At 40.4% G+C, this 25939-nt stretch overlaps 3 protein-coding genes across 6 annotated transcripts in view; 2 read left to right on the top strand and 1 right to left on the bottom strand.

Annotated features, from left to right (window-relative positions):
- The window catches only part of gria4a (glutamate receptor, ionotropic, AMPA 4a), a 91895-nt gene extending 86483 nt beyond the window's left edge, over window positions 1-5412 (top strand). For 2 of the 4 annotated variants that reach the window (XM_084018618.1, XM_084018617.1), the window contains exon 18: window positions 1753-5412. In XM_084018618.1, the coding sequence (XP_083874744.1) occupies window positions 1753-1917 (165 nt within the window). In that variant the 3' untranslated portion in view covers window positions 1918-5412. The remainder of the gene's footprint in view (window positions 1-1752) is intronic. The other 2 variants (XM_084018620.1, XM_084018619.1) reach the window with 1 other exon arrangement.
- A 4282-nt stretch (window positions 5413-9694) lies between these two features.
- On the bottom strand, window positions 9695-15681 carry msantd4 (Myb/SANT-like DNA-binding domain containing 4 with coiled-coils; the record flags this gene model as incomplete). The annotated part of the gene is made up of 5 exons (XM_084020469.1): window positions 9695-11785; window positions 12796-13095; window positions 13176-13271; window positions 15206-15392; window positions 15638-15681. The coding sequence occupies 5 exons, from the start codon at window positions 15679-15681 to the stop codon at window positions 11027-11029; spliced, it is 1386 nt and encodes a 461-aa protein (XP_083876595.1). The 3' UTR covers window positions 9695-11026.
- A 1748-nt stretch (window positions 15682-17429) lies between these two features.
- Window positions 17430-25318, top strand: aasdhppt (aminoadipate-semialdehyde dehydrogenase-phosphopantetheinyl transferase). Its single transcript, XM_084019170.1, has 7 exons — window positions 17430-17833; window positions 17949-18062; window positions 18460-18577; window positions 19086-19207; window positions 19973-20134; window positions 23284-23346; window positions 23892-25318. The coding sequence occupies exons 1-7, from the start codon at window positions 17690-17692 to the stop codon at window positions 24075-24077; spliced, it is 909 nt and encodes a 302-aa protein (XP_083875296.1). The 5' UTR covers window positions 17430-17689; the 3' UTR covers window positions 24078-25318.
- The last annotated feature ends 621 nt before the right edge of the window (window positions 25319-25939 follow it).

Genomic DNA, 25939 nt, shown 5'->3' with positions numbered 1-25939 from the left:
ATCATTTACGAAGCAAACACTTCATATAGAAGGGCTACTTAGTGATACAGTTGTAAAACCGTGATGCATGGTTATTGATGTAAAAGGGCAATTAACCAAAGTGAAGGGAAACACTGGACCTCAGTTTGACGATCTGCATAGCAAACAGCTCGGAGGCATTATAAGGTGACCACCTTGAGCAGGACGCAAAAATAAAGACCGATAAATGTGGTACTTTAAATATTGGCTCTTATCGGTTCACAAGTATGTCAAGTTCAAAAAAAGTATAACTTATACCATAAAGATTTAATTTCCTGTTCTATGGATGAAAAATAGTACATCTATTGTCCTCTTATTCATATGTCCAAAAAGTGACTTTCACAAGACTTATACTGTATAAAGGTCATTTGTTTATATGCAGAATCTCAAATTGCTGTTTCAGACATCCAAGACGAAACTGAACCATGCATTCATACACGTTCTCACAAAAATGCACTGTCGATCGTAGAGTAAATCTTTTTGGCTGTCAGAGATACGACGGAGATCACAGAGCAGCCCGTTTGTGTGAAGTGTTGCCCTACTCTGAGCAGTATAGTCAGTCACTCCCTCTCTATAAATCTGAAACCTTTAAAGATAAATCACTCCTTCCTCTTTTCCCCTTTGTCTTTCCAAATTCCTCACCTTCCAAATCCTTTCAAAATCTCACCTGAATTTTTCAGATCACTGAAACCCAGAAATGCATGGTCACCTATGAAATGCAGATGTCTACAACCCAAATCCTCTCATCTACTGTGTACATGTTTGTGGACTGTTGCCTGCTCTTACATTTACTTGTACTTTAGTAAATCTGACACTGTAGCACTGTGAACGCTTAGTTCGGGGTGCATTCACACATGAAGTCGCAAGCATTTCTGTCTGTGGTTCAGTTTGTTTGAACAGGGAGGAAAATGTAGGCTAATTAACACCGATGTACAATGAATAAGTGCACCAAGAATATCTGAGACTTTGGTGGTGAATTCTGTCCAGAACTTGAAGGAACAGTTCACCCAAAAACAATATAATGATGTGTATATTGTACTCACCTCCCCAGGCTCTCTATGGTCCTAGAAAAAGGTTTTCTATCAAATGGCATTAAGGAGACAACAGGTTTAACAAAGCATTTTGGGATCGTCCCCGCATGTTTGCACAACAAATTCCTTCCCCAGGAAATGCTATTTTTAGCTAAGTTTAGTGAAAATAGTTGTGTTGTGGATTTCCATGAGCCCACAAATGGATACAAGACACTTGGATAATCCTGTGCAGTAATTTTGAGTGTTTTTTCCATTTTATAGCTTTTTTTGTTGTCTTCTGTTAAGCCTCGGTTCAAGGCTGATGTGCTTTCGTTTTGCACACTTTCCTTAATGCCATTCAATAAACAACACTGTCTTGGACCACGCAGAGCCGAGGGAGGTGTTTACTTTTTTACCCAATTATTTGACTAATTGTTTCAGCAGTAGTTTTCTCATAATGTGAGCCTTACAACAACAAAAATAGACTGGAATGCAAACGTTTTGGGTTGACCGTGTGTGATTGCCCCCGGACCTTTATGACTGTCAGCATCCTCCTGTGTTCGGTGTGTGTACATGCATGCAAGCGTTCTTTGTGCATGTGTGTTATCCAAATGTCTTTTTACAAAATGTGCAAAGTTGTTTACGCCACTGACATGGGTTTTTGTTTCAAACTAAATCTCCACTCTGCCGTCTCCGTCCTCCCCCTCTACCTCCCCTCATGTAGCTGTCTTTTTCTGAAGCCATGCGGAACAAGGCCCGTCTGTCCATCACAGGAAGTGTGGGGGAGAATGGCCGCGTCCTGACGCCAGACTGTCCCAAAGCCGTGCATGCTGGCCACGCCTCCCTCCGACCCCTCGGCCTTGCAGTGGTCTCCTCCGGACTGCCCTGAAAACCAAAAACACCTGCCGTGCCTTAACAACACACAGACATACAGACTTGGACAAGGACGCACACACACACGCCCACATGCAATCACACACATATCATTGTCACGCATTGCACACACACACACACACACACACACACACACACACACACACAGATCATGCATATAATTACAGATACTCAAATACAAATACTCACATTACACTTGAATACACAAACACACAGTTGACATTATCATCTCACTTTCCTGCTGCCATTGACTTATTTTACAAGAGATAAATGAAATACAACTGTGGAATGAACAGTGGAGAGAAAAAAACAACAAAAACAAAGGACAACTATGACTATCACACTTGCCTGCAGCATTCATTCTATTGTTCTTTGGGAGGATCCCATCCTGATACCAACAAACCTGCAGGAAAGCCAGCACAGACTTACATGAAATGAACTACGAGCTGTGAACACGACCACAAAACCGATCATGATGATGACAGTGATAAAGACGATGATGGCAGCAGACGGTGAAACAAAAGAGAAGATAACAACCAAACAACTGTATTCCCGCCCTGTCTTCGTTGGACAGCGTCGGCCGACGAGCCGTATCCCTTGACAACGCCTTACTAAGACTACAAAACCTTGTTTTCATCATGGTCATCATCATGGTCATCGACATCTCAACTTGCCGGCAAAGAGCGCCAGGTATTATCACCCTTAGAAGACCAGAAAACTGTAAGCTTGAACGTTTGGACTGTGCAAATCTGCTACTTTGCCATGGACTGTTCAAATTGAATGAAAACTGTTTTCTTACTACGCATATAGAATGATTTCTCGCACCCCCCCCCCCCCCCCCAAACCAGCGAGATAATCAGCCAATATAGAACAGAAGTAACCTCAAAACCACACACGTGTGAATCCACAGGGGTTTGTAAAAGAAAAAATATAAACAGTAGTAATTAACAAAGTCCTCCATCGACAACATCACCATGACAGTAGAAATGCTAAATAGCAAAGTGATGATGACTTTTTTTGTCAAGTGGCAAAGGCGAGGTTTGAACTGTATATTCAGTGATGGAAAGAAGAAGAAAAAATACAACACATGGGCAAATCTCAAATGGCTACCTGACAAGGTGCTTCTCAACCTGAATGCTGGGACCTTATAGAAACATGATTGATGGAGGGAATGGGAATAATGTCCTTTTGAATTGTAGAAACTTATTCTGCCTCCATGTCCTCTTGAATAATTAATCCAAATAGCTGGGCAATAGAAAAAAACAATCAAAGTTCATCGTTCTTTGCATGTTTCCCACAGTGGGCTCACTAGAGTAGTAAACCATTATTCCAAGGGCCGTAATTAGGTTGAGAACCACTGGTCTATGCTGTGTGTGCTTCATTTGACTTGAACTATAGGTATAATTTCCAATTTCATCTGAAGGTAATGACTCTCACGAGCAGTTTGGTTGTCATTTGAGATCCTCAGTCTTTTCCAGTGGCAGGGGGAAAGGTACCATATCAGAAAGCTTGCTTTTTAAAACTGTTGTAAATAACTGCGTAGCAAAACAGAAAACTCACCTGTCTTTTTTAATCATCTTAGATAACAATTCATTGCAATAATGAATATAAAAGAAAAATGCCACTACTTGTAATTAAGATCAAATCTTTTTTTTTTATAAATCTACATATTATATATAATACAAATAAATATATATCTATACGTCTATAGAGAGCTATAGAAAACATCTGATCACAGATTGCCCGAGGCCATGGCATACATTCTGTTACATGGCTGTTCTTTTGATAACTTGAGAATATTCATATGCCACAGTCTCTGTGTGTCCTGCTCAACACTGAATGTCCATCTGGCACTCACACGGACGCACACGTAGAAACGCACGCACATCGTTACATACACAGGGTCAGCTCCATTTTATTTTAGCTTGTCCGTCTGTTTCACCGGTGGTTTTTCACTGTTTTTCATCATCTAACGTTGTTTTGATTTTTACCCCAAAACCTTCTTTTTGGTGGGACGCAACGGATCCTGAAACAGCATGTAGATGTCAGAGAGAAGATGCGCCACTGCGATTACCATACTGGAGGGAAACGATGCCTGTCTGACATTTAGCCAGTGTAGCATTTGTATTGCATTTCATTTCGTCAGATTCAGATTGAAATCCAACACAGTGAGCAGGGTTTTGCATGTTTTGGGGTTCATGCTTGGATCCATCATGCTTGGACCAGTCCTACAACATGTTTAAAACCTGGTATATACCATAAGGCAACATGTGTTGTCACTCATTGTCGACGCTGAAGAGAGGGAAAATATGAATTGCATTAATATCCGAGGATCAATTAGGAACAGACATCAGTGCAGTTTTACTTTTGTACGACAGCTTGGTGGTGATGCTTACATAGAGATTATGTCATAATACAGTGATACTGTATGTGTGAATGAAATATTGTGTTTTCTGCCCTGCTCACCTGTTCTTCCATTTTCTTTTTCAGTTTGTCTGTACTCTAACTCCCATCTCTGAAATTGTCCTCGTTCCTTGTCTTATTTCGTCTTTCCCTCCCCTATCTGCTTTTATCTCTCATACTGTCCCGACGTAAAACAGAACTCTCTGTACAAAGTGCACCTCAGCGATGACAAATGGCGTTATTATCTGCCCTGACACACTGCAAAATAATGGGATGGAGAACTCAAGACACCAACTGATCATCTAAGTATCTTCTGGCTCTTTGTTCTGAACATCGCGTACCTTTAAGGTCGTAACCTCTAACATCACACACACAAAATGAAACCCTTCCAACTTCTTTGTTTAACTCACACACGTACCTCATCACGCATTCAGTCCCACATCAAATATATTCGAGTCACACCCGGACAGACGACATCGTCAATAGAAAATAAGAATGAAATAAAATAAAACCACAAGTATCTCAAACGACAACCTTCTTATCGCTGAAAAGAATCAGATAAGACAGTTTGCAATCGCCTCCTCTCAGCCCAGCTGATGAGTGCAGCGTCACTGCAGCAATCCAACATGTGAGACACAGTGGGAAACAGTTCCTACAGTGGATACATTTGTGAAGAGGCAGTGAACACGGATCTAGCTGTCGCCACACCAGGCGGTTAGACTGGACACGACACGATGTTTATGTCTTTGCCACAACCTGCACATAAGATTTCATGCGTAGACGGGGGAAACTGCTGGACACTGTCAACACTCTGGCTTTAACACTGTTTCTTTCTTCCTTTGTTTCCTGTCTTTCCATTTGGTTTCTTTTTCTAGTAAAACATCAATGCTAAACCTGCTCTCTTTGCGTGGTTATTTGTGCATTGATCCGGTTTTTATGTGCGGCAGCCAGCCCGCGGGATCGGACCTTAAGAGGGATCTTCGTCACCATATTGGATGGATGTCTTGAACTCAGATCTAGTATAAAGACAGGATTATGAAATAATCTTAAATAATCCATAATGCATAAGTGATCACTGGTGCTGTTATTGATGAGGATATAGAGGTGTTACTCAGTTCAGATACAGACTAATCTTGTCAATTTTGTGTAAAATGTCTTGCCAAGCAAATAATGGCAAAACTTGAATTCTTGTTCCAACTGTAAAACTGCAAATATGGGAAAATCATAGTCACATATCATAGTATATTGCTAGGAATTCAATTATTTATCATTATTTATTTATTTGCATTATATATATATATTGTCTTTGAGACTGTACTGCATTGCTCTGAGCTTAATGTTAACATCAGTATGCTACCAGGCTCACAATGATATTGCTAACATGATTATGTGAATTGCTTATCATGTTTCTTACAAAAGTTTCATGTGCTGGCATGCTAATTATTTGAGCAATTAGAAAATAACAACACATACGGTGGAGGATTTAACCTTCACATTTTAGTATATCGGTATCTGTTCTGTGTTCTCCTACTTTTCTGGCCCCGCTGTTAGAGGGTTAAATTCCCTGCTGCGGTTTTGTCATTTGGGTTCCTTCTTTCAATCCGTGGGGACCTGACACTCCTAATGCAGAGCCATCACTGACAAGCATTTCCCATTATTTCCCATCTCTTTCACACACGGACACACGCACACATCCACGCTCACACACTGTGCTGGATTATTACTGACAAGTATTTCCCATTCACCTTAAGATGAAGCAAAATAACAATTTTGAGGAGGTCCCACCACCCTTTTAACCTTGCACCTTCACGCACAAATGCACACACACACACACACACACACACACACACACCTTCAATCTGCCTCTTTTATTGTCACTATTCACCTTTTCATTTTTATTGGCTCATTTCATCTCCACTTTCGCAGTCTCAGTCTTCCCCTCTCTCAGCTCTGCATTACCCCCCACCCCCCCCCCCACCCATCCAGTTCAGCCCCTCCTCACTTCTCCTCTGCTTTCATTCTCTATTCCTCTTCTAGTTTTCTTTATACTCGCTGCTCCTGTCAAACTTAATTATTATTTATTTATTTTTACGTTCCTTTCTGGGGGGAATCCATCTCAAACCCTGATTTCTCACCCAGCTCCTCTCTGACTTTTCCCTTTGACGTGTCTCTCATGACCAGATAGGAAATTGAATTTCCCTCTCAGCCCACACAAGCTGCTCATGCTCATGCTGTTTTGTCCTTGCTGTTGGACTGGACAGATGGACTGCTGAGAGTGTGTTTGCTACATACAGTACACAGTTAGCTATAGCGTATACAGACTTGATGTCATACAGACAAAACATGAGATGACAACAAGTGAACGCACAAAGCTGTGACTCTACATGGTTGGATTAATAAAAATATAATTTTCTGACTGAATGAATAGTAAATCTGACTTTCATTATTTTTTAACGCTGAATCTGAAAAGTGTGAAATATTCCCGGTTTAGATTAAAGATTGATTGGTCTTTGACTAAGAAAACAAAGGATTTGTTTCAGGATGATTATTATAGATATTTTCAATCACACTGAAATTCAAATATGTGTTGCTTTTCCGCCAAAGTAGGTCTATGCCCTCATTGTGATACATATCTTTGATGAGAGTAAGTCACCTTCTCATCACCTGTAAATCTCAGAAGAAACTGTTGAGAGGCTGATAGTGAAATAAATACCTTAGCAATAATGTTGTAGCATGTGCCATTATAATTGCATTCTTATTATAGCTTTACACTAATCTCAAACTCGACTAAGCTCACCAAAATCTGTTGTTGAATCTTTACAAAACCCAAATCCCCATTCGATTATGACTAATCTCCTCTCATGAAGGGACACTGCATTATCACAATCACTTAGTATAATCAGCAGTGTAGCGGTGGTCGATGAGGTGGATGTAATACCGGGTAGATGGGTAAATACATGTGTCTTTTAGAGGATAGGTGGATATACTTTAAAACGCCAGAAAAAGAGGCGAGTATCGTATACCTTCGTGGTGGTAATCTGAGCGTTAGCTAAAGTTAAAATCAAATGCATGTCCATTTCATAGATGTATAAAACAAACAAAACAACACATGACAGAGTGAAAACTAAATTCCACGCATGAAAAGGAGAGGTTGACATAGACACAGAAAATGCATGATACGTATAGATTTTGATTCTAAAATCTGATAACTTGTTCTTCAAACTGGCTTTCAGGATGAGGGACTCTCGGCTGGACCGAGGGCTCTAATAAAATAGACTCCTTTTTCCAGACTCGGCCCGTAGCCAGTGAAAGTTTAATCAAATCTTCTCTATGACAGGTTCAACAAAAACTTTCGAACCTTCCCGAAGGCGGGATTTATTACAGGAGTGATTATTGGCTACATTTGTTTTGGTGAGATGTACCAGCAAGGCAACTTGTTACATGTTCAATTTGCAGATGACACACAGCTATATGTTTAAGTGCCACTTACTGATTATCAGGCTACTTGTAATGAAAATGTAGATCAACCTTGATGTTTTCCATCTGAACAGGAACAAAACAACTTGCTTTTAGACTCAATCACAAGCACTGTGGTCAATATAGCATAAAGTGTGATTTCCATGCATTTTTACGCCTCCTCACTGGACCGGAGGCCTTATGTTTGTGAATGTGATATCTCAGGAATGTCATTTTTTCAAATTTTTCACAAATTACCATTTCGACTCGAATGATTCAATTTTGGTGGTCAAAGGTCAAGGTCGATGTGATGTTTCTGCCCATGACTCAAGAAATCATATGGTAATTATATTAATTTCACACCATTTGCGTAATAAAATGATGACGTGATGACGTTTTGACTGGTTGGCAGGGGCATGAGATGGTGTTATTTCTAGTTCAAACAAGTCTAGGTGCTTAATAAATACTTTGAATATATCAAATTGGCTTGAAGAGACGGGCGCTTAAATGAAGTACTTTATTTCAGGCAGGGGGGCTAATCCATGTATATTCAAGCAGACTGTATGAGACATTAATGCATGTAATCATGTTCTAGTAGAGAGTCAAAATACAAGTAGAACCTGAAAATGTGCATATGTCTCCTTCCACTGTGTCACAAGCACATCATTTTAATTTGCCAGAGTTAAAAATTCTCCCCAGTGTACACTGTATACTCCTTCAGCAAAATAAAAATTGTTCAAAATTCTGCACCAAGCCTGCTCATAAAGCCCCAAGATCATCACAAAGTTCCTTACACTGTTTTTAAAACCTCAAGACACCTGGGTATACTGAAAGTCAGACATGCTTTTAAGGTATTAGACCCTTAGATCCATGGGCAGAGAGCTTTTAGCTGTGGAGTGAGATCTGTGTGCCATGGGCAGACAGCTTTTGAGTTTTTATCATCGTCACCTGTGGTCAGCCAGAGGACACGAGGGCATCTCAGTCTGTGGACAATGAGTCAGTAAATTCCTTATTGGTTTTTCTGCTCTGCTAAGGATCCTTGATGTTTTTCTTTCATATTTGCTGTCAACCTCTAAACTGTAATATTGAACCGCCTGGCTTGATTTTCCCAATTTGACTGCGTGACCGTATTAGTGGGCTATGATAAAAGTAGATTTAAAATACTATAACTGGCACAGTATCAAAAATGAAATATTGCAGGAGAAAAATGAAATCCACACCGAGCTAAAGAATGGCCTTTTATATATCTTTCATCTCACAGGCGGACCACAAAATAACCCTTTTAGATGGAAAAATTAACTAGTCTTTGTGATTCGATCTGCCCGCTTTGAATCCTGCCTGCCTGTGAGTGTGTGTGCGTGTGTGTGTGTGTGTGTGTGTGTGTGTGTGTGTGTGTGTGTGTGTGTGTGTGTGTGTGTGTATACGGATCTGTAAGCACAGATTTTTAAGGTTTAAAAGAGGTCTCTGATGGATTTAGGCGTTTAACCGTCATCTTTATTAAATGTGTGTGGCCCCCATTTTGCAGTAAAACACTTTCATGCAGCTGTGACAAAAACACTATCAACAATTTAAACATGAAACGCAAAAGGCACGAGTGTCACTGGGTTACATCAGTTTTACTGCAACTCCGAAAAAGTTGACTTGTTAGAGGTGCAGGGTTTGTGTAGCGCATCAGCGTTATGCTTGCAAAGTGATTTTTAACGCCTGTCTCTTCATATTAGCCTGCATTGATCCAAGAAACCCCGAATGGGCTTCCTGAGGAGCATCAATACCGAGGAGACGTGTGTGTTTTTTTTTCTAATTATCTTTACCATTATTCTTCAAAGGCAATACAGAACATAGAGCCAAGACAGATCACAGAGGATGGTCATCAAAAGCAATCGTTCGGGGGGTTTGAATGTGTAACACAGATTTTATTGAACTAATTTTCTCATCAAACTTTATTTACAATCTCATGTAAGAAATCAATCATATATATGCTAATAATTGAAGGAGATAATAAATGTGACCTGATATCAAGTTGCTTAAAAAGTTAAGTCAGGACAAACATTGAAAAGGGGTGATTGTTTACAATAATACCAAAAGGCATGATGTGTTTGATGTGTCGGATGACGTAACTTTCCAGTACACAGCAGTAAGAATATAGTTTTTAGCAGCCAGCGACACCGAACAGTAAATTCTTAGCAGAACAAAAGAGAAGGGAACATAGCCATTAACAGAATACTTCACTTGAATGTTCTAGCATGCACACCACAACTTCCTGTAGCTGTCCATCACAGATGTCCAGGCTCTTTTCCACAAATCCTAACAGCAAAAAACGTCAAATCCTAATTAAAAGCCTTATTTCACGGAAGACGTGTTGACACGTCACAGTAGGAAAACACAGGTGAGCATAATCAAATGAATGCTGCTTGATTCCATTTAGCTGCTTCAGTTTCAGGGTCCTTGTATTGAGCCTGCTGGCTCACTGTCACGCTGTCACGGCTTACTGAGTCATTGTTAATGTTATTAGTGACACCTGTGATTTTCATTCTATGACTAATTAAAATGTCTGCACTGGAAAAGGTGAAATACCACTTCCAAAGTTGTGGACGAATGTACAAAAGCATTGGCATGTAAACAAGATTTGAACTCAAACACAACATTTAAACATAAATACCATAAAATAAAAACCTCTATGTACAGGTAACACTATTGTGCTTCTTTTTTTTTTAAATGTCGGAAGCTAAATTATACAGACAAGCACCCATGCAGTAAATACATTTGCACTGATTTGGAACATCATGATTCCATTGTTTCACATAAAATATTTAAAAAACAATTAAGGACGTGTTTCATTGATGTCCCAGCATTTCATGTTTTATACTGCACATTTTGTGCATCAATGTATGGATGAGACACTAAACATTTTATAAATCATGATTAGTGGGGGCTGACCAGCCAAACAAATCTTTTATCCTTACGGCGTCTCATTCTGTCCTGTCACCCATTTTATGAAGGCATCGTAAGGCACTGCTTTATCATGTGGTCATAAATATGCCAGCCCTCGATCTTCGTCTTCTCCTTGGCCAGATTTCAAGTCAGGAATGATCATATAAGTGCCTCGCTTAAAGGGAGTGTGTGTGACCAACTTGATAAGGCAACAGCTGCTGATGCAAATCTACACATTGCGAGTTGTTTTCGGTGTTAAAATTATCTCTGAAGCTGGTGAAAATCCAATGCATTCATCTCTCTGAGTCTTTTACTCAGTGTGCCTGGTGATCTTTGTGCAGCTGCATTCTCTCTTTCTCCACTTGTAGGCGTTCTCTTTCAATCTGCAGTCTGCCCGCCTCAAATTTGAAGAACTGCAGCCTCTCTTTCTCCAGCTGCAGTCTCTCCTTCTCCAGCTTTATCCTTTCCGTCTCCAGATGCACCACCGGCATCCAGGCTTTGCTCTCTTTCTCTCTCCCCCTCTGTCCATCGTGAGTGGAGGATAGAGACGATGTGGAGGACGAGGGCGGGCCTTGTTGCGGCGGCAGGTTTAAGGAGGAGTCGACGTGCTCGGATTGGCCGAGGAGGAGAATCCTCAGCCTCTCCCTCTCCACCTGTAACCTCTCTCTCTCCAGCTGCAGCCTTTCCCTCTCCACCTCCATCTGGCGAAGTCGCTCCTTCTCCACCAGCAGCCGCTCTTTCTCCACTGCCAGGCGTTCCGTCTCCACAGCCAGGCGCTGTTTCTCCAGCTCCAGGCGCTGTCTCTCAACAGCAACCAGAAACCCCGCCCCCACGTTCTCATGATTGGTTAGTCCACCCAGAGTGTGGGCCGGGAGCCCCATCAGGCCACCGGCGAGTGGCAGATCTCTGTTTGTGGTGGAGGTTGGAGCCTTGGAGGAGCTGAGCATGTCCAAGTCGTTGCGGGAGTAAACATCAACAATGTGGCCCTCACCACGGGACTCAATTTCACTGAGCAGTGAGGGAATGTCATCTTCATCTATTTCTCCGTCTCCCATATCAGCATCGCCGTCCAGCTAGAGGGAGAGAGGGAGATCCATGAAGGGGCACCCCACCGATTTTAAACATGACTTCTTCCAACTATTCTCATCCTGTGAAAACAGCTGTATCATGTGGCTCTTGAGGGACTTATTGACAGTCTCAGGAAATAACCCTGATGAAAGATAATGAAAGGCAAATGCAGGATCCGCCGTTTTTTAGAGCTTGGCCCCGAATAGAGACAAAAAAATCATGAGATCTATGCCTGTCCAGCTTTGATTTACTTTATCTATATAAAGAATGTTTTGTATGGTTTAGTTTTTAAGTAAAGCTACCGAAAACAATAAAAAAGTATGTTTTGTATGTTAGCTTTTAATAAGGTGGTATTCTGTACCTCAGGATGGCCCTTATGGAGCTTCTTTTCCTAATTGATTTGAACAAAACAATTAGTCTCAACACTATTACCTCTATCACTACTGCAGACTGTCTGGCTGATAAAATGAAGAATTTTAGACATAAAGTTTAATACCACTGTTACAAAATAGGGGGGGGGGGGGAATTATTGTGGAAAACTGTAATACTAGTGTGATGATGATTTTATCTGAGAACTTCAGATCACAATCACAAAAAGTAACATTTGCATGTCAAGTTGAAATATAATCAGAATGAATTAACACCCTTTAATTTAATTCAATGTCTACCTTGTGAACCTTTATGAGCCCAATCAAAAGGATTAACAAAAGCCGCTTGAGCTCCGAAATGTGCAGGCATCATCACTGAGCTATGTTAAGCATAACTACCTGCCAATGAGGATATTAATTAAGCTAATTAACACATTAGAAATGACTTGCATCTCAATATAGGCTACTTGTCTTAACATGAACAGTGTTAATGTGAAATATCTATCAAAGTAGCATGAAGGTTCAATCATTTTCTCCTAATTGAATTAATAGACTCTAAGGTTTAATTCGAATATCTGATCTGTGGCAATCATACACAAACAGACCCTACAGTGGTACCGTGATGTATGATGATTTCTGTTTCTTACTCTGTAGTCACTGACATCATCCTCCATCTTCACACCCAGAGGGGCCATCATGGCCTGCCCACTCGTGTCATCGAGAGCTGCCAGCTCCGGCCAGTCGCAGTGACAATCCTTGGAGAGGCTCGAGAGGTCAAGCAGCTGCTCACAGCCCGATCCCAGAGAAGCGGCCTCGTGCTCAGGGGAGGACCGATCATACTCGGTCTTCAAGACAGCGGAGGAGGAGGAGGAGGAGGAGAGAGAGAGCTCCGCCCGGAGCTGTTTTCTCTTCACCAGTGCACGCCAGTCCAGGTAACGTCGCTTCACCTGCACAGTGGATCAGGGCGGAAAGGAGCTGGTGTTTAAGAGGTTATGAATATACAAGCAAATAGTATGATTACACATACCTCAGCAGCAGTGCGTAGCTCTCCCTCCCCGAGTGAATTAACCCCTTGTGCCACTTCCTCCCATGCCTGTCTCTTCAGCTCATTAATGGCTGTGTTCTGTTCACACACAGAGAAAAGAGAGAGAAACAACAATTAGATTATATAATTTTTTCAAAAATAGTGTTTGTGAAGACATGTTGTATGGGGTCAGTTCAGTCTCATTAATAATGAATGCACAGAGAAGGATTCACAAATGTATTTTGTTATTTATATATAAATGACTCTCTTCTCACAAATACATTTCGTTTTAAATAAATGTCATATAAATCCATAAATATATGAATTAAAAAAATATTTGCAATTTTCATCAAAAATGTATTTGTATGTTGTTACATTTATATACAAACTGTTAAACTTGAATTTAAAAGACGCTTTTCATTTGTGAACTTGTTTGTATTTATTTGTGGATTTTTGAGACTCTCCTGACGTGGCTGGATTCACAAATTGGATTTTTTTTTCAACAAGGAACTCTCTGCAGCCAATCAGATGCCTCCCTCGTTTTCAGCCAATCATATGACTGCATTCCCACGAGGGGTACCTCACCATGGCCAGAGCACAGCTTTTTCTCTGCGCATTTTGCGCATTTTGTTAGCTAACTAGTTAGCCATAATGCTTTTAGACAACGGCTCATAAGCTAACTTAGCTAGCATAATATGATCCTACTAACATCAGAAAACATAACGGTATCGGTCATTTGCTTACCTGTTAAGTAAAGCTTACCTGTTGTTAATGCATGCAAAAATAAGTTACAAGCAAACCATAATAACTAATAGGTAAATTGCTTACTACATTTGTTTCAAAGTGCTGACTATAAGAGCTAGCTAACGTTAGCCAGCTTATGGATTTAGCTAGCTAATGGATTAAGCTAGCTACAAACAAGCTAACGTCGGCTAGAGAGAGAATAAAATCACTTTTTAAAATACTTTTTGTTCTTATTTCTTTTACCGAAAAGCAACGCAAAATGCGCAGAGAAAAAGCTGTGCTGTGGTCATGGTGAGGTGCCCCTCGTGGGAATGCAGTCATGTGATTGGCTGAAAACTAGGGAGGCATCTGATTGGCTACAGAGAGTTCCTTGTTGAAAAAAATCCAGAATCCAGCCAAGTCAGGAGAGTCCCAAAAATCCACAAATAAATACAGACCAGTTCACGAACAAATGCAAACAAGTTCACAAATGAAAAGCTTCTTTTAAATTCAAGTTTAACAGTTTGTATATAAATGTAACAACATACAAATACATTTTTGATGAAAATTATAAATATTTTTTTAATTCATATATTTATGGATTTATATGACATTTATTTAAAACGAAATGTATTTGTGAGAAGAGTAATTTATATATAAATAACAAAATACATTTGTGAATCCTTCTCTGTGCATTCATTATTAATGAGACTGAACTGACCCCATAATGTTGTGCTAAGTGACAAAGTACTTGAAGGTATGTTGGAAAGTGTGAGTAAAATTGTCTTTGTTTTCCATAAAACAAACGAATGACGAGGCCAATATTTGATATGAATATTGAAATTGACATTTTCTTGCCATAAATACATTAAATAGAAATTACATGTTTACAAGGATCCTTAAATTGTTTTAGTTTTTTTGTTTCTTTTTTAAGAATTACGAGCTTTGCACTGAGCTGGATATCTCGATATGACATATTGCACTGCACTTCCGTTTTACTTAGGACCTATATGAGACCTATTTGACTATATGTGTGTGCAGGTTTACTCTTTTTCTGACTCAAAATGTGTATGTATTGTAGCTGTGACTTGCTTTTTGGATGAGCATGATGGTTAATTGTGTCAAAGCTTGTTGCAAGCAATGAGCGATTATACTCAAACAATCCAATGTTCTCATTTCACACATTTAAGGTTAAGGTTTAAAAGGAGTTGCTAATTGGATAGATCAGGCTAGTTAGTGATATTAGTAGGTAGCTAGTTTGCTTGTTCTTTTGTTGATCTGTCGAAGGGAAGAGAAGAGGAAATCAACACCTGCTGTCTGGAGAACAGTACGTCTGCCCTCTTGTGAATCTCCCTGATGAGAGTCTGCGTTTCTCTCACACTGTAGTTGCTCTTCCTCTTCCTCTTCAGATGCTTCACCTGCAGGAAATCCAGCTTGGCAGCAATCAGGGGGACAGAAACCCCAGAGACACAGAGAGAGAGAAACAGAGAGAGACAACTGGGGTAGGGAAGAGAGAGAGAGCTGTGGAGGGAGCAATGGAAAATAATAAAGGAGGAAGGTAGGACAAAAGGGAAGGTGAGTGGAAAGAGGTTTACAAAGAGAAATAGATCACAGGTGTGAGTAAAGGGGGGGTGTGATTTGTAAAGGTGAGTCAATGTCTCGGAGCTTTTTTCAAATGGACAATGGTTTTCATCAGGGAGGAATCTGTCAGTATTCCCTGTGATGGTTTCTTCCTGGGAGACTGATCCCGGCTGTTACAATAGATGCTGACTCTGTGTAATGGCATGTGAGACTTTGAGTTGTAGAAATAAGCGTATGAAGTTGCAGAGGTCACACCTGGTTGGTAGTAGGATGAATCATCAAAAGCCTTCTTTTCTTCCAGTGGAGAGTTCCCTTTTGCCTTGATAAGGCAGTGATTTGAAGTAGCTAAGGCCACAAAGACAAGACTCGCCGGGTTTTCCACTTTCACCTTTCCACCCCGGGCCTGCACTGCTGCCAGGCGAGCGTACACAGAAGCATCACAGGTTGAAAGGACTCTGCAGTCTTCCTGTATGTAAAACAGAGAGCAGTTAATACATTATAGTGGATTACAGTATAGTGTGTGTAAAGTTTGGTAAAAAAAAAAAATTACAATATTTTCTCAGATGAATTTGTAGTGCACACAATTGGCCACCATCTATCCTTAAACCCTCAATTTGGAAAGGCAAAAACTAAAATTTAAAATACAAACTGGATTATATGTTTACATAAATATTTAGTGCCATAAGTAAATCTCTCACTTTCTTTTTGATGAGAAATGCAGTCATCTTAAACACTTTTGTTATTTGGCTTGTGAAGTGGAAACACCAAAAAGGTGTGTGTGTGTGTGTGTGTGTGTGTGTGTGTGTGTGTGTGTGTGTGTGTGTGTGTGTGTGTGTTTTTTAATCGATATTTGTTGGGGAATCATTTGAAATATATTACATTATATTTTGAGTGAGCTTTCTCATTAATAATTACCTAATAATATTAAAAAATGCATATTTGAGGTATGTAGGCTAAGAATATGTTGGCAGCAATCATCAGTGAAATATTGCTGATGCTCTGCAGCACATTGACACATTGCTGTTCGCTGGTAATTACTTCTCCTATTTCTCTACTATAAACAGACAATATCGACAATACATTTAATACATACGCTACGTAAACATAGTAAAACGATATAATCACAAGTGTAGCCTAGGGAGGTTTATTGTAAGTACATTTGACATGTGCGTTTCTTCTGTTAGCCTACACGTAGACGAAATAGCTTCATAAGCAATATGTGTTCTAAGGTTATGCCCTCCTGCATCTCACAAATATTTCGAATTAAGAAATAACGCTTTTCCGTGGCAGACTGCATTTCGCTATGAGGCAGTATTAACCTAACCAGGTGGGCACAGCACAATTTAATCCTAAAAAACAGAACTGTAACGCGGTAATGTGTATATTAACACCACCTCCAATAAAGCATGATCAAATATGAATACAACTTACCTTACAAACACAGATGTACCGCAATCAAAACAACATCGTAGAGGTGCAATTTAATGCTGCTTTAAAATACGGCTCGGAAATTACAGATTCCTCAAATTCAAGCTGCACACAGGACGTAATAGATGCAAATCGGATCGAATATTTTTCAAAATAATATTGAACCCTGCAATGAAAGCATTCTACCCCCCCCCCCCCCCCCTTTTTCTTTCTTTTTTTTTTTTACACAACACAGCATTATTTTTTACCATTCTGTTGGGTAAGACAGATTGATTCTCATAGATGTGATCTAAGAGATGTTTTTGTTGTTGAGGTAAAATATATTCAGAGTGAATCGGCTTCAGGGAATTCCTTTTCACTTTTAAAAAAAAATAAAAAACGGTCACATTCATCAAACCACAACACAGTTTGTCATTTTTACAATATTTCAGAGAGCATTCAAAGGTATCATTAGTTGTGCACCATTCCGGTCGCTTCTATTGGCCAATCCTCCACCGCGCCCACTTATGACGACATCGAATCTCGCTGGGCTCTTCCGGTTGCCGGGCATGTTCACTCACTGCTCTAAAATCCAAAAGGTACACACATTAAAACGCCAGTGACTTTATTAGTTGTCATCAGTTATGCGCTGCTCTGGTGCTACACTGCCAAATCCCTTCAGTTTCAGAGTTTCGTTGTCAACTTGTCAGACAAAAATGACGTGCTAACGCGCGATGCTAACGCTAGCTCACTAACTTGTGAGCAGCCTGAAGTGGAGGAGTCCAGGGGACCAGACGGAGGTGAGGATGGGTTCTGTTCGTTGGGCTTTCTGCTGCGGTTCGTGGACACCGAGTAGGTCCGACTGGCTGTTAGCTGCTCGCTGCATTCAGCGGGAGGAGAAAGAGAGGATCGGGCAGTTTGTGTTTGCTAAGGATGCCAAGTCAGCCATGGTGAGTCTGACTGTAAACTTTTTCTTCCTGTCTGTTTGTCTTACTTATGACACTACCCACTTGTCAAGTCAATGTATTCTTGTTATACACTGACGGTCTGTGTATCCTTTATCAGGCTGGCAGGTTGTTGCTGAGGAGATTTGTGTGTGAGAGGATGGGGATCCCCTGGTCAGAGATCAGACTGAAGCGATCCCCCAGAGGGAAACCTTACCTGGCATCACCTCTGAAGGTTCATACCATGATATATTATCCAACATATTTACGTAAAAAATATAAATACAGTTCTGCGGGTTTGATGCAGAACTTTATTTTGATGCACAGCACGAGTTTATACCAATTTGCCCACCAGTGGGTCAATGGCTGTGGTGATAAAGTCTATGAATTCACTTGTTGATAGTCGCTATCTACACCTACAGACACATACAGGTGGGATAATATACATAGATGTATACTATATTGGATGGAAGCAGCAAGCTGGTTGTTGAACTCAAGACCTAGTTTATAATTTATTAATTAAGACTTAGTTTCCTGTGTTTTGGTTACTGTTGACTGTAGTTTCCTGATGGACATTTTCCTTGTCGTATAATTGAAAATTACTATTTGATTCTGTCTTGCTGTTCTGTCAGGTCAGTTCAGATTCAGAAACCTGGAGTTTCAACCTGTCCCACCAGGGGGACTACGCTGTACTTGCTGCAGAGCAGGGGATGCAGGTGGGAGTGGATATCATGAAGACCACCATGCCAGGTAAATGCTCAGGGTAACAGATCATGGAGCATGGACAGTATCAATCAATATGGACACATACATTGAGATTTTATTTGTGAAAATGGCTTTCTTGCAATTAAGTGGCAAAAAATGAATCGGCTAAAGTCGTCAGTACAATTAAAGTGAATTGCTTATGTATTCTCCAAATCGACCACAAGGTGTCACTGTCGCCTTGTGTATATAAAAGGTCGATGCGAAGACTGCGTCTGTGTGTGTGTGACACTTTCAAATCTTATGGTGTTATGAAATACTTCTGAGAGACAGTCCGCACATCTCAAAACATGGGTGTGTTTGGATAATCTTAGGAGCGCTTGTTTCTTTCTCAGTCATACGCCTCTCTCCATCTTCCTCTTACCCTATTTTGCTTTCCCTCCATCTCCTCCCTTCTCCTTCTCTCTGTCTTTGTCTGTCCTTTTTTGTCGGTGTCTCCATGACTTTTTTCTCTCTCTGCTCTTCCCTTTCTTTGGCCTTCCTCCTTTCCCTCCAGGTAGCAGCTCTGTGCCGGAGTTTTTCCGCATCATGACTCGTCAGTTTACAGCGTACGAATGGAGCGTCATCCAATCAGCCGGCTTGGAGCACCAGCAGCTCGCCGCGTTCTACCGCCACTGGGTAACCATGGCAACCATACTACCCCTGTTATCACATTGCATTGCTGCTGGGCCCCACAAGCGTGCGTGTGCATCCTTGTGTGCGTGTGTGTGTGTAAAATAATATCATTGACAGTACCCTTTGAGTGTGTGTATTTGTGAATTTCCCTCCTAATTTTTCTGTTTTTCAAATTTTCTATCCTTTTCTTCATTTCCTACTCACAGGTGCAAAATATTCCTTTATTTCTTACTGCTCTCTGTTTTTTCTTTCCTTCCTCATGTATGATCTTCCTTACACACACACACACACACACACACACACACACACAGATGGACAGCAACATCAACGGTGGTGCTAAGTAAAGATGTTGTGAGATTGAGAGGGTGGCACAGAGACGTCAAGCTCTGATATCATCACCACACTGTTGACTAATGGCAGAGTTCGACGGTTGCCATAGCGATTAGCCTTGTAATACTGTTATTGTGGCTCATTGGCTACTGAGCATGGTTGGTTTTGGCTGGCCACACACACACATACACACGCACACACAGATTTGCTCTTTTGAATACACACCGTTATACATGTGTGCATAGATTCCCATCTGTTGTGGTTTAAAGTTATTGTGCTACTGAGCCAAAATACACCACACACACACACAAAAACAAAGAAGCACATACTGACTGTGATTCCCAGCTTTGTCAGGCATACAAATGTCCTTTTTCCTTATGTGCTGGCGATCATTTTCCACTTGTAACTGATCTGAGTCTATTCCCTTTTTTCACTAAGGCTTTGAAGGAGAGCTTTATCAAAGCCATCGGCACAGGTCTGGGCTTCAACCTGCAGAGGGTGGAGTTTCACCTGTCCTCTGAACCGCTAACACAGAAATATGTGCTGCGCCAGACCAAGATGCATCTAGATGAGGAGGAAGACGACGACTGGATATTTGAAGTGAGTCTGTTTGAAGTCATGTGTGAAACATAAGAAGTACAAAAATACTACCTACCAGGATTTAAGAAAAACAGCTTGTGTCTGTCAATTGACACTGAAAATTAAACTGAAAATTACCAAAACAGACTAAAGACAGATTTAAGACTGGTTTAATTTCCAGAAAAATTAGGCAAGAAAACATTGGATTCTTTTTTTTGTATTGCTTTTGCACCATGCCAAATGGTGCTTTGAGCACAAATTACAGAAATTGTAAATTTTTTTGGAAATGTTCTCTACTTTATTGACAAGACATAGCTGAGAGGATATATATACCACTAACTTAGCTTAGCATAAATAGCAGAGGTATGGAGTTGACAGAATCTGCCTACCAGCACCTCTAAGCTCAAAAATGATAGTATAGCCTAGTTTTATCCTATTCGTGTGATATCAGCTGGGCTCCGTTGGTTGCCTGGCAACCTCACAGTTACAGCGAGCCTCCGGGGAATTCACAGCGCCTAGCTAAGATATAGTCCCATACATAACCACCGTTACAGCCTGGCTTAAATGCTGCAACAAATAAGGGAGACCAGACGAGTTAAAAGTAATAAATACACATTTATTTTACAAGATAACCAAAAGGAACCAAACAAAATTCAACAACCAAACAAAAAAAGTCAGTAATCGGTGATGTAAGCGTGGATGTGTGAACATGTCACAAACAGGGTGGTCCGTGTTCCACTTATTAGTGCAAACAGGCTTGTTTGTAGTTTAGTATCATCTGGATGTATAGAGAAATGACATCTCCCCCCTTTGAAAGCATACGAATCACAGGTGGTCTTGCAGAGAAATAATGAAGTCATTACAATTAGGGGGCCTCCAAATGGCCCTCTAGCCCTCCTAACACTGTTTGAGGAGTGCACCTCTCTGTCAGGAAAAAAAAAATCATCTGTTCCCATCTATTTCCTAATTTATCTCCTCTTTTCTGCTCCTCTTCTCCCCTCACCTTCATTTCCCCGGCCTCTCCACTTCTCTCTTTGATGTTTCTTCTCCTCTTTCCGCTCTCTCGTCACCATCTATCTTTATTTTACTGTTCATCCCGTCCTCTGTCCCCCTGTATGTATCCCCCCTCCCCTCCGCTTACCCTTTCCTCCATGCCCGGTGGCGGAGGGATTAACAAGTGACTGCTAAAAGGTTACCACTGGTTTGAAAAGCCTGATGTTATGTCTCCTCGCCTCTCTCCATCCCTCGTGATGTCGTAGAGACTTAATGCTGTTTTAGTGTCTGTGTTTTCACACTGGGGAATAACAGCTCTCCTACATCGATCGCAGGAAATGCACAGGTCACCTTTTTAACATGTCGTGGGACAAAGTGAAATCATCGCAACACACGGGTTGTAGAATTTAAGGTACAAAGTATGAAGACTATAATGTTAATACCTTAATAAATACGGGCAAATTTAGTTAATTAGAGCTGAAACAGTAGATTGATTAATTTATTGTTGATGGAATATTAATCTGTAATCATTTTGATAGTCAAATTATTGATTGGGTCACTTAAAAAAATTCCAACAAATTTTCCAACATATGCTGATACTCCAATCTTTTTATTATCAGCATTTCCTGCTATTCTGTGCTTTATATAATTGTAGATGATGAAAACAAAGCCTATTAAGACGTTACCTACGGCTCACAGTGTTTGTGATTTACTAGTTTCTGACATTTCATAGGCAACATTTTTAATTAATTAATCAAGAATATGTATGAGGGCAAGGTTTGTTGACAAAGGACAATGTTGAGTAGTGGAATGTATAACAACTATCCATTGATCTAAAAAATGTTAATGTTGTTAGATTTTTGTTGATAAAAGAACTGGAGGCAGCTGTGGCTCTACTCGGTAGATTGATTTGATCCAGTCCGCATGCAGAAGTGTCAAATGACTCCAGAATCAGTGTGTCAATGAGCATTAGTTGAGCTCCTGGTAAGCAGGTGGCACCTTGCATAGCAGCCTCACTGTATGAATGTGTTTGTGAGTGTTATTAAAGCAACGCATGTAACACTGTAAAACAGCAAAATGACAAAATATTCACATTAATAAAAAAATATGTAGCTCTCCGTTGATTCCCAACATGTTTCAACACGCTCAACTTTTACTTAGCTTACACACATCAACATATGTTTGCTTTAGTATACATGAACAACTGCAGGTGAATTATACTTCATGCACGGAGTACACGTGTACAACATTGCAGTAAATGAGCAAATATTCTCATTTAAATACAGTCCCTGCTGATATTTCTCTCTATTTTCCCGTTCTTTCTATTTCTCCCTTACTCTCTGCCATTTTGTAACTTAACCCCCACTACACAGCACCACCTGTTCCTCCCACATATACACACTCAGCTTTTGGCCTTTAATGTCCAAGCATATTTTTTTACAGCTAGCAGTCAATAGCATTTGAGAATTTATGGAATGGACACAATTCCAACACAAAAAAAAACAACCTTTGAAAGGATGTTTGTTTTTTTTAAAATGGAGTCTCAATAGAATACATGTTTAGTGTGTAGCGTTTCAAATGTAAACACAGGATGCAATAACATCAATCATGCTTCATGTTGGAAGTAGGGATGTCAACAGTGAGAAGAAATCTGCTTAAATGTACATAACCAAGGCTGGAAAACTAGATATGAATCAGATTTCACCAGACATATGAATCAATCATGCTGTAGAATGGATTCATATCATAAAGCTAGGCATTGCATGCTTGATGTTTCCTGGTATCGCAGGCACAGTTTTTGCTTGGGAAGCGATGTTTGACTTAAACACAGCAGTTATCTGACTGAACCTTCACTCGCTCTCAAGATATTCACATACATTTATTCAATAGATATATCCGTATGAACCTTTGATAAGGTGACATGCATCATTTGTCATATAAGATTGGCTAAGAATGTTAATACGTGTGAAGGTTTTATTTTTTATTTGTGTGTTGTGTGTGTGTGTGTGTGTGTTGTGTGTGTGTGTGTGTGTGTGTGTGTGTGTGTGTGTGTGTGTGTGTGTGTGTGTGTGTGTGTGTGTGTGTGTGTGTGTGTGTGTGTGTGTGTGTGTGTGTGTGTGTGTGTGTGTGTGTGTGTGTGTGTGTGTGTGTGTGTGTGTGTGTGTGTGTGTGTCCAGGAGAGCTTGCTGGATCCTGACCATCATGTTGCTGTAGCACTCGGATCAGCAGGCTCTGCCGCGGTAAGGACACAAAACAATTCCGTTGACTCTCATTCGGAATGATTTTTCAGGATGCGTGACTTAATAGAGCTTTCTAAATATGCCCTGAATATTGCATTTAGCTCCTTTAAAGTTTAATTCAACACCAGGCTGAAACGTAGTGTACTAACACATTCACACCTGTACATTATTGCAGTAAATCAAACCACTGGAGTTCAGAAAGGAAGCCATGGGGTGTAATGTTACGCTTTAAGCCGGACTTCAATTTAAACAGCATATTACAGGTTATACTTTATTATAGCCATGTATAATTAATACACAAGAATTGGTTTGTATGATTCATAATCTTATTATGACAATGCGAAAAATTTGAAAATGAATTGATGCAATGATGAATAGACGGTTATCTACAACCATTTCTACAATTTGATATGGGTTTTACATTATCTATTAAATTAGAATGCCAAACATGTTAGGTTTAATCTTCTTAAAAATGTAACTATTAGTTGCAGCAATATGAGACCCTATTTCGGTAATAAGTCTCTCTTCCTCCCTCTACCTTTCAGCCTCTTCGTCCATCTCTTGCCCCGCCCACCTCATTTATGCCGCTCTCATTCAGTGACCTCATCGCCTCCGCCTCACCTCTGACAGAGGAAGACGCTGCCTACTGGGACAGCTTCAAGATGAAGGCTGAAGCTCCACAGAGACAGAGAGAAATACACACATCCAAACAACCACCCATCACACACTGACCCTCACCAGTGCTACACACACACACACACACACACACACACACACACACACACACACACACACACAAACAGCTTTCATAAGTGCCAAAAAAGAAACACACTGACACTGAAGCTGCTTTCTCATTCAACACAAGTCCTGATAAGTCAAGTTTATTTTGAAAACCAAAGATCACAGGTTTGTCTCAGAGGACTTCAGTGTCCATACGGCATCTGACACCTTCTATCTTTAGATCCTCAAACCAGATGGAGAAAAACACAAAAAGGGCGAAACACACTCAATGTGTACACACACACACACACACACAAATGCAGTGCATCAACCCATTTATTGTAGATTGATATCCTGTGAAATGGATTAACTTCCTGTGTATTTTCAGAGTACACTTGTCAAAGCGGCTCGTTATTGATGCTTTTATACCCTCAAATACACGCTGTATATAATGTAAGATAAGTAAGGCAGAATAATAGATAAATAGATGATTAATGGACCCTCTTTTAATTTGGTCAAATCCCAATGTGGATCCTATGTTTGGGCAAATAAAGAGTTTTACTGAATGGCAATGGCAGTGTTGGTGTTCACTTAACAAAGTATTTTTTTCACTCAAGGCCTTTATCTTTTATTCTCTTTTTTCTTTTTCTCCGGCAATCGTGAGTTCAATGCAGCGCAACATATAAAGTATTGGATTACTACTGCAGTTTCTGCCGCTATATTTAGGCAAAATATTTTTGTTTGCCTCGTAACTGCAGGTGACCTATTTTGGATGAGCCCGTGTATCACTGGTAGTAAATCCTTAGCCGACAGCCAAATACACCATCCAAAACAATAAAGTGAGCAGACTGCTTCCTGCTGCTGTGTCTCTGGCCACTGAGCTGCAGCGCTGCACTTTGGGGCCAGTTAACGGTAGTGGCTGAGGAGTCAGCAGTCAATCAATGTCAAACGGTCAATACAAGGTGTTTGGAGAAATTATAGGTCACTGTTAAGACGAGGGGTCCTTGACTATGCAGCCACCTACACACAGAAATTATCTCATTAGCTCCTGGTGGAGATAATAATGGCTAGCTGTCTAAGTGAAACCAATATTTATGAGTCAGCTCAGTGCCAAAGAAGTCAAGTTTCTATTGGCTTTAAAGATTTCTAACGGACAAATATATATAAAATATAAAAACGACCCGAGGTATCACGTGGACATGTGACGTTTTGCACCTGGTATCTGACACAACTATACTTACTGCTCATCTTCAGGTCCTGTATGTCTTTTTTCTTTATTTCTTCCAGCTTCTTTCTATAATTTGTTTCTTACCATTAATTGTGCTGTTTTATAATCAAGGGATGTGATGATATGGTAACCTGCTGTGTAGATGGCTTCACAAGGTCCTTTGTATTTGCATGCGAGACACAAATATACACAGTAGGTCAGAGACAAAGTGTAGTCTTTGAGGTGGAGTAGTGGAGCATGTGCATGCACATGGGAGTGTTTTGAGAGAAGGACATAGTTCTTGAAAACACAGATGGAGTCATTGCCTTAAGCTGGAGTGAATTTTGCCTTTCTGCCACCCTAATTTTTAAATCGCCAGCTGTGTCAGACTGGAGTCATACAGGCTTTCTTTAGAGAGAGGTCATTTTAGTTTCCTCCGGTTTACTGGCGGGTCAGAGAGGAGACAAGAGTGCCTTGGGCATCAGTCTGAGAATGTACCTGGCTCAGCCTGCTGCTGAGGATAAGAGCAAAGTTTGTCCTTCTGGAGGAGGGGGTATCTTGTGCCACATTTGGACTTTCATTGGAATTCTTTAACATTTTCAGCTTCAAAGTAGCATAAATGTTTTTTTCAGCCCCTACTTTACAACTGTTAGTGTGATAGCCTAA

This window comes from Eutrigla gurnardus (assembly GCF_963514095.1).
Source record: "Eutrigla gurnardus genome assembly, chromosome: 10".
NCBI classification, from domain to species: domain Eukaryota; kingdom Metazoa; phylum Chordata; class Actinopteri; order Perciformes; family Triglidae; genus Eutrigla; species Eutrigla gurnardus.
Note: the sequence above shows the minus strand (reverse complement) of the source record. Positions and strands in the feature narration are given on the sequence as shown.

Excerpts from the sequence above, each read along its gene's own strand:
- aasdhppt (XM_084019170.1), top strand. The coding sequence starts at position 17,690 with ATGGGTTCTGTTCGTTGGGCTTTCTGCTGCGGTTCGTGGACACCGAGT. Across the intron at positions 18,063-18,459 it reads ACCTGGCATCACCTCTGAAG|GTCAGTTCAGATTCAGAAAC; the intron begins GTTCATACCATG and ends CTGTTCTGTCAG. Across the intron at positions 18,578-19,085 it reads CATGAAGACCACCATGCCAG|GTAGCAGCTCTGTGCCGGAG; the intron begins GTAAATGCTCAG and ends CTTTCCCTCCAG.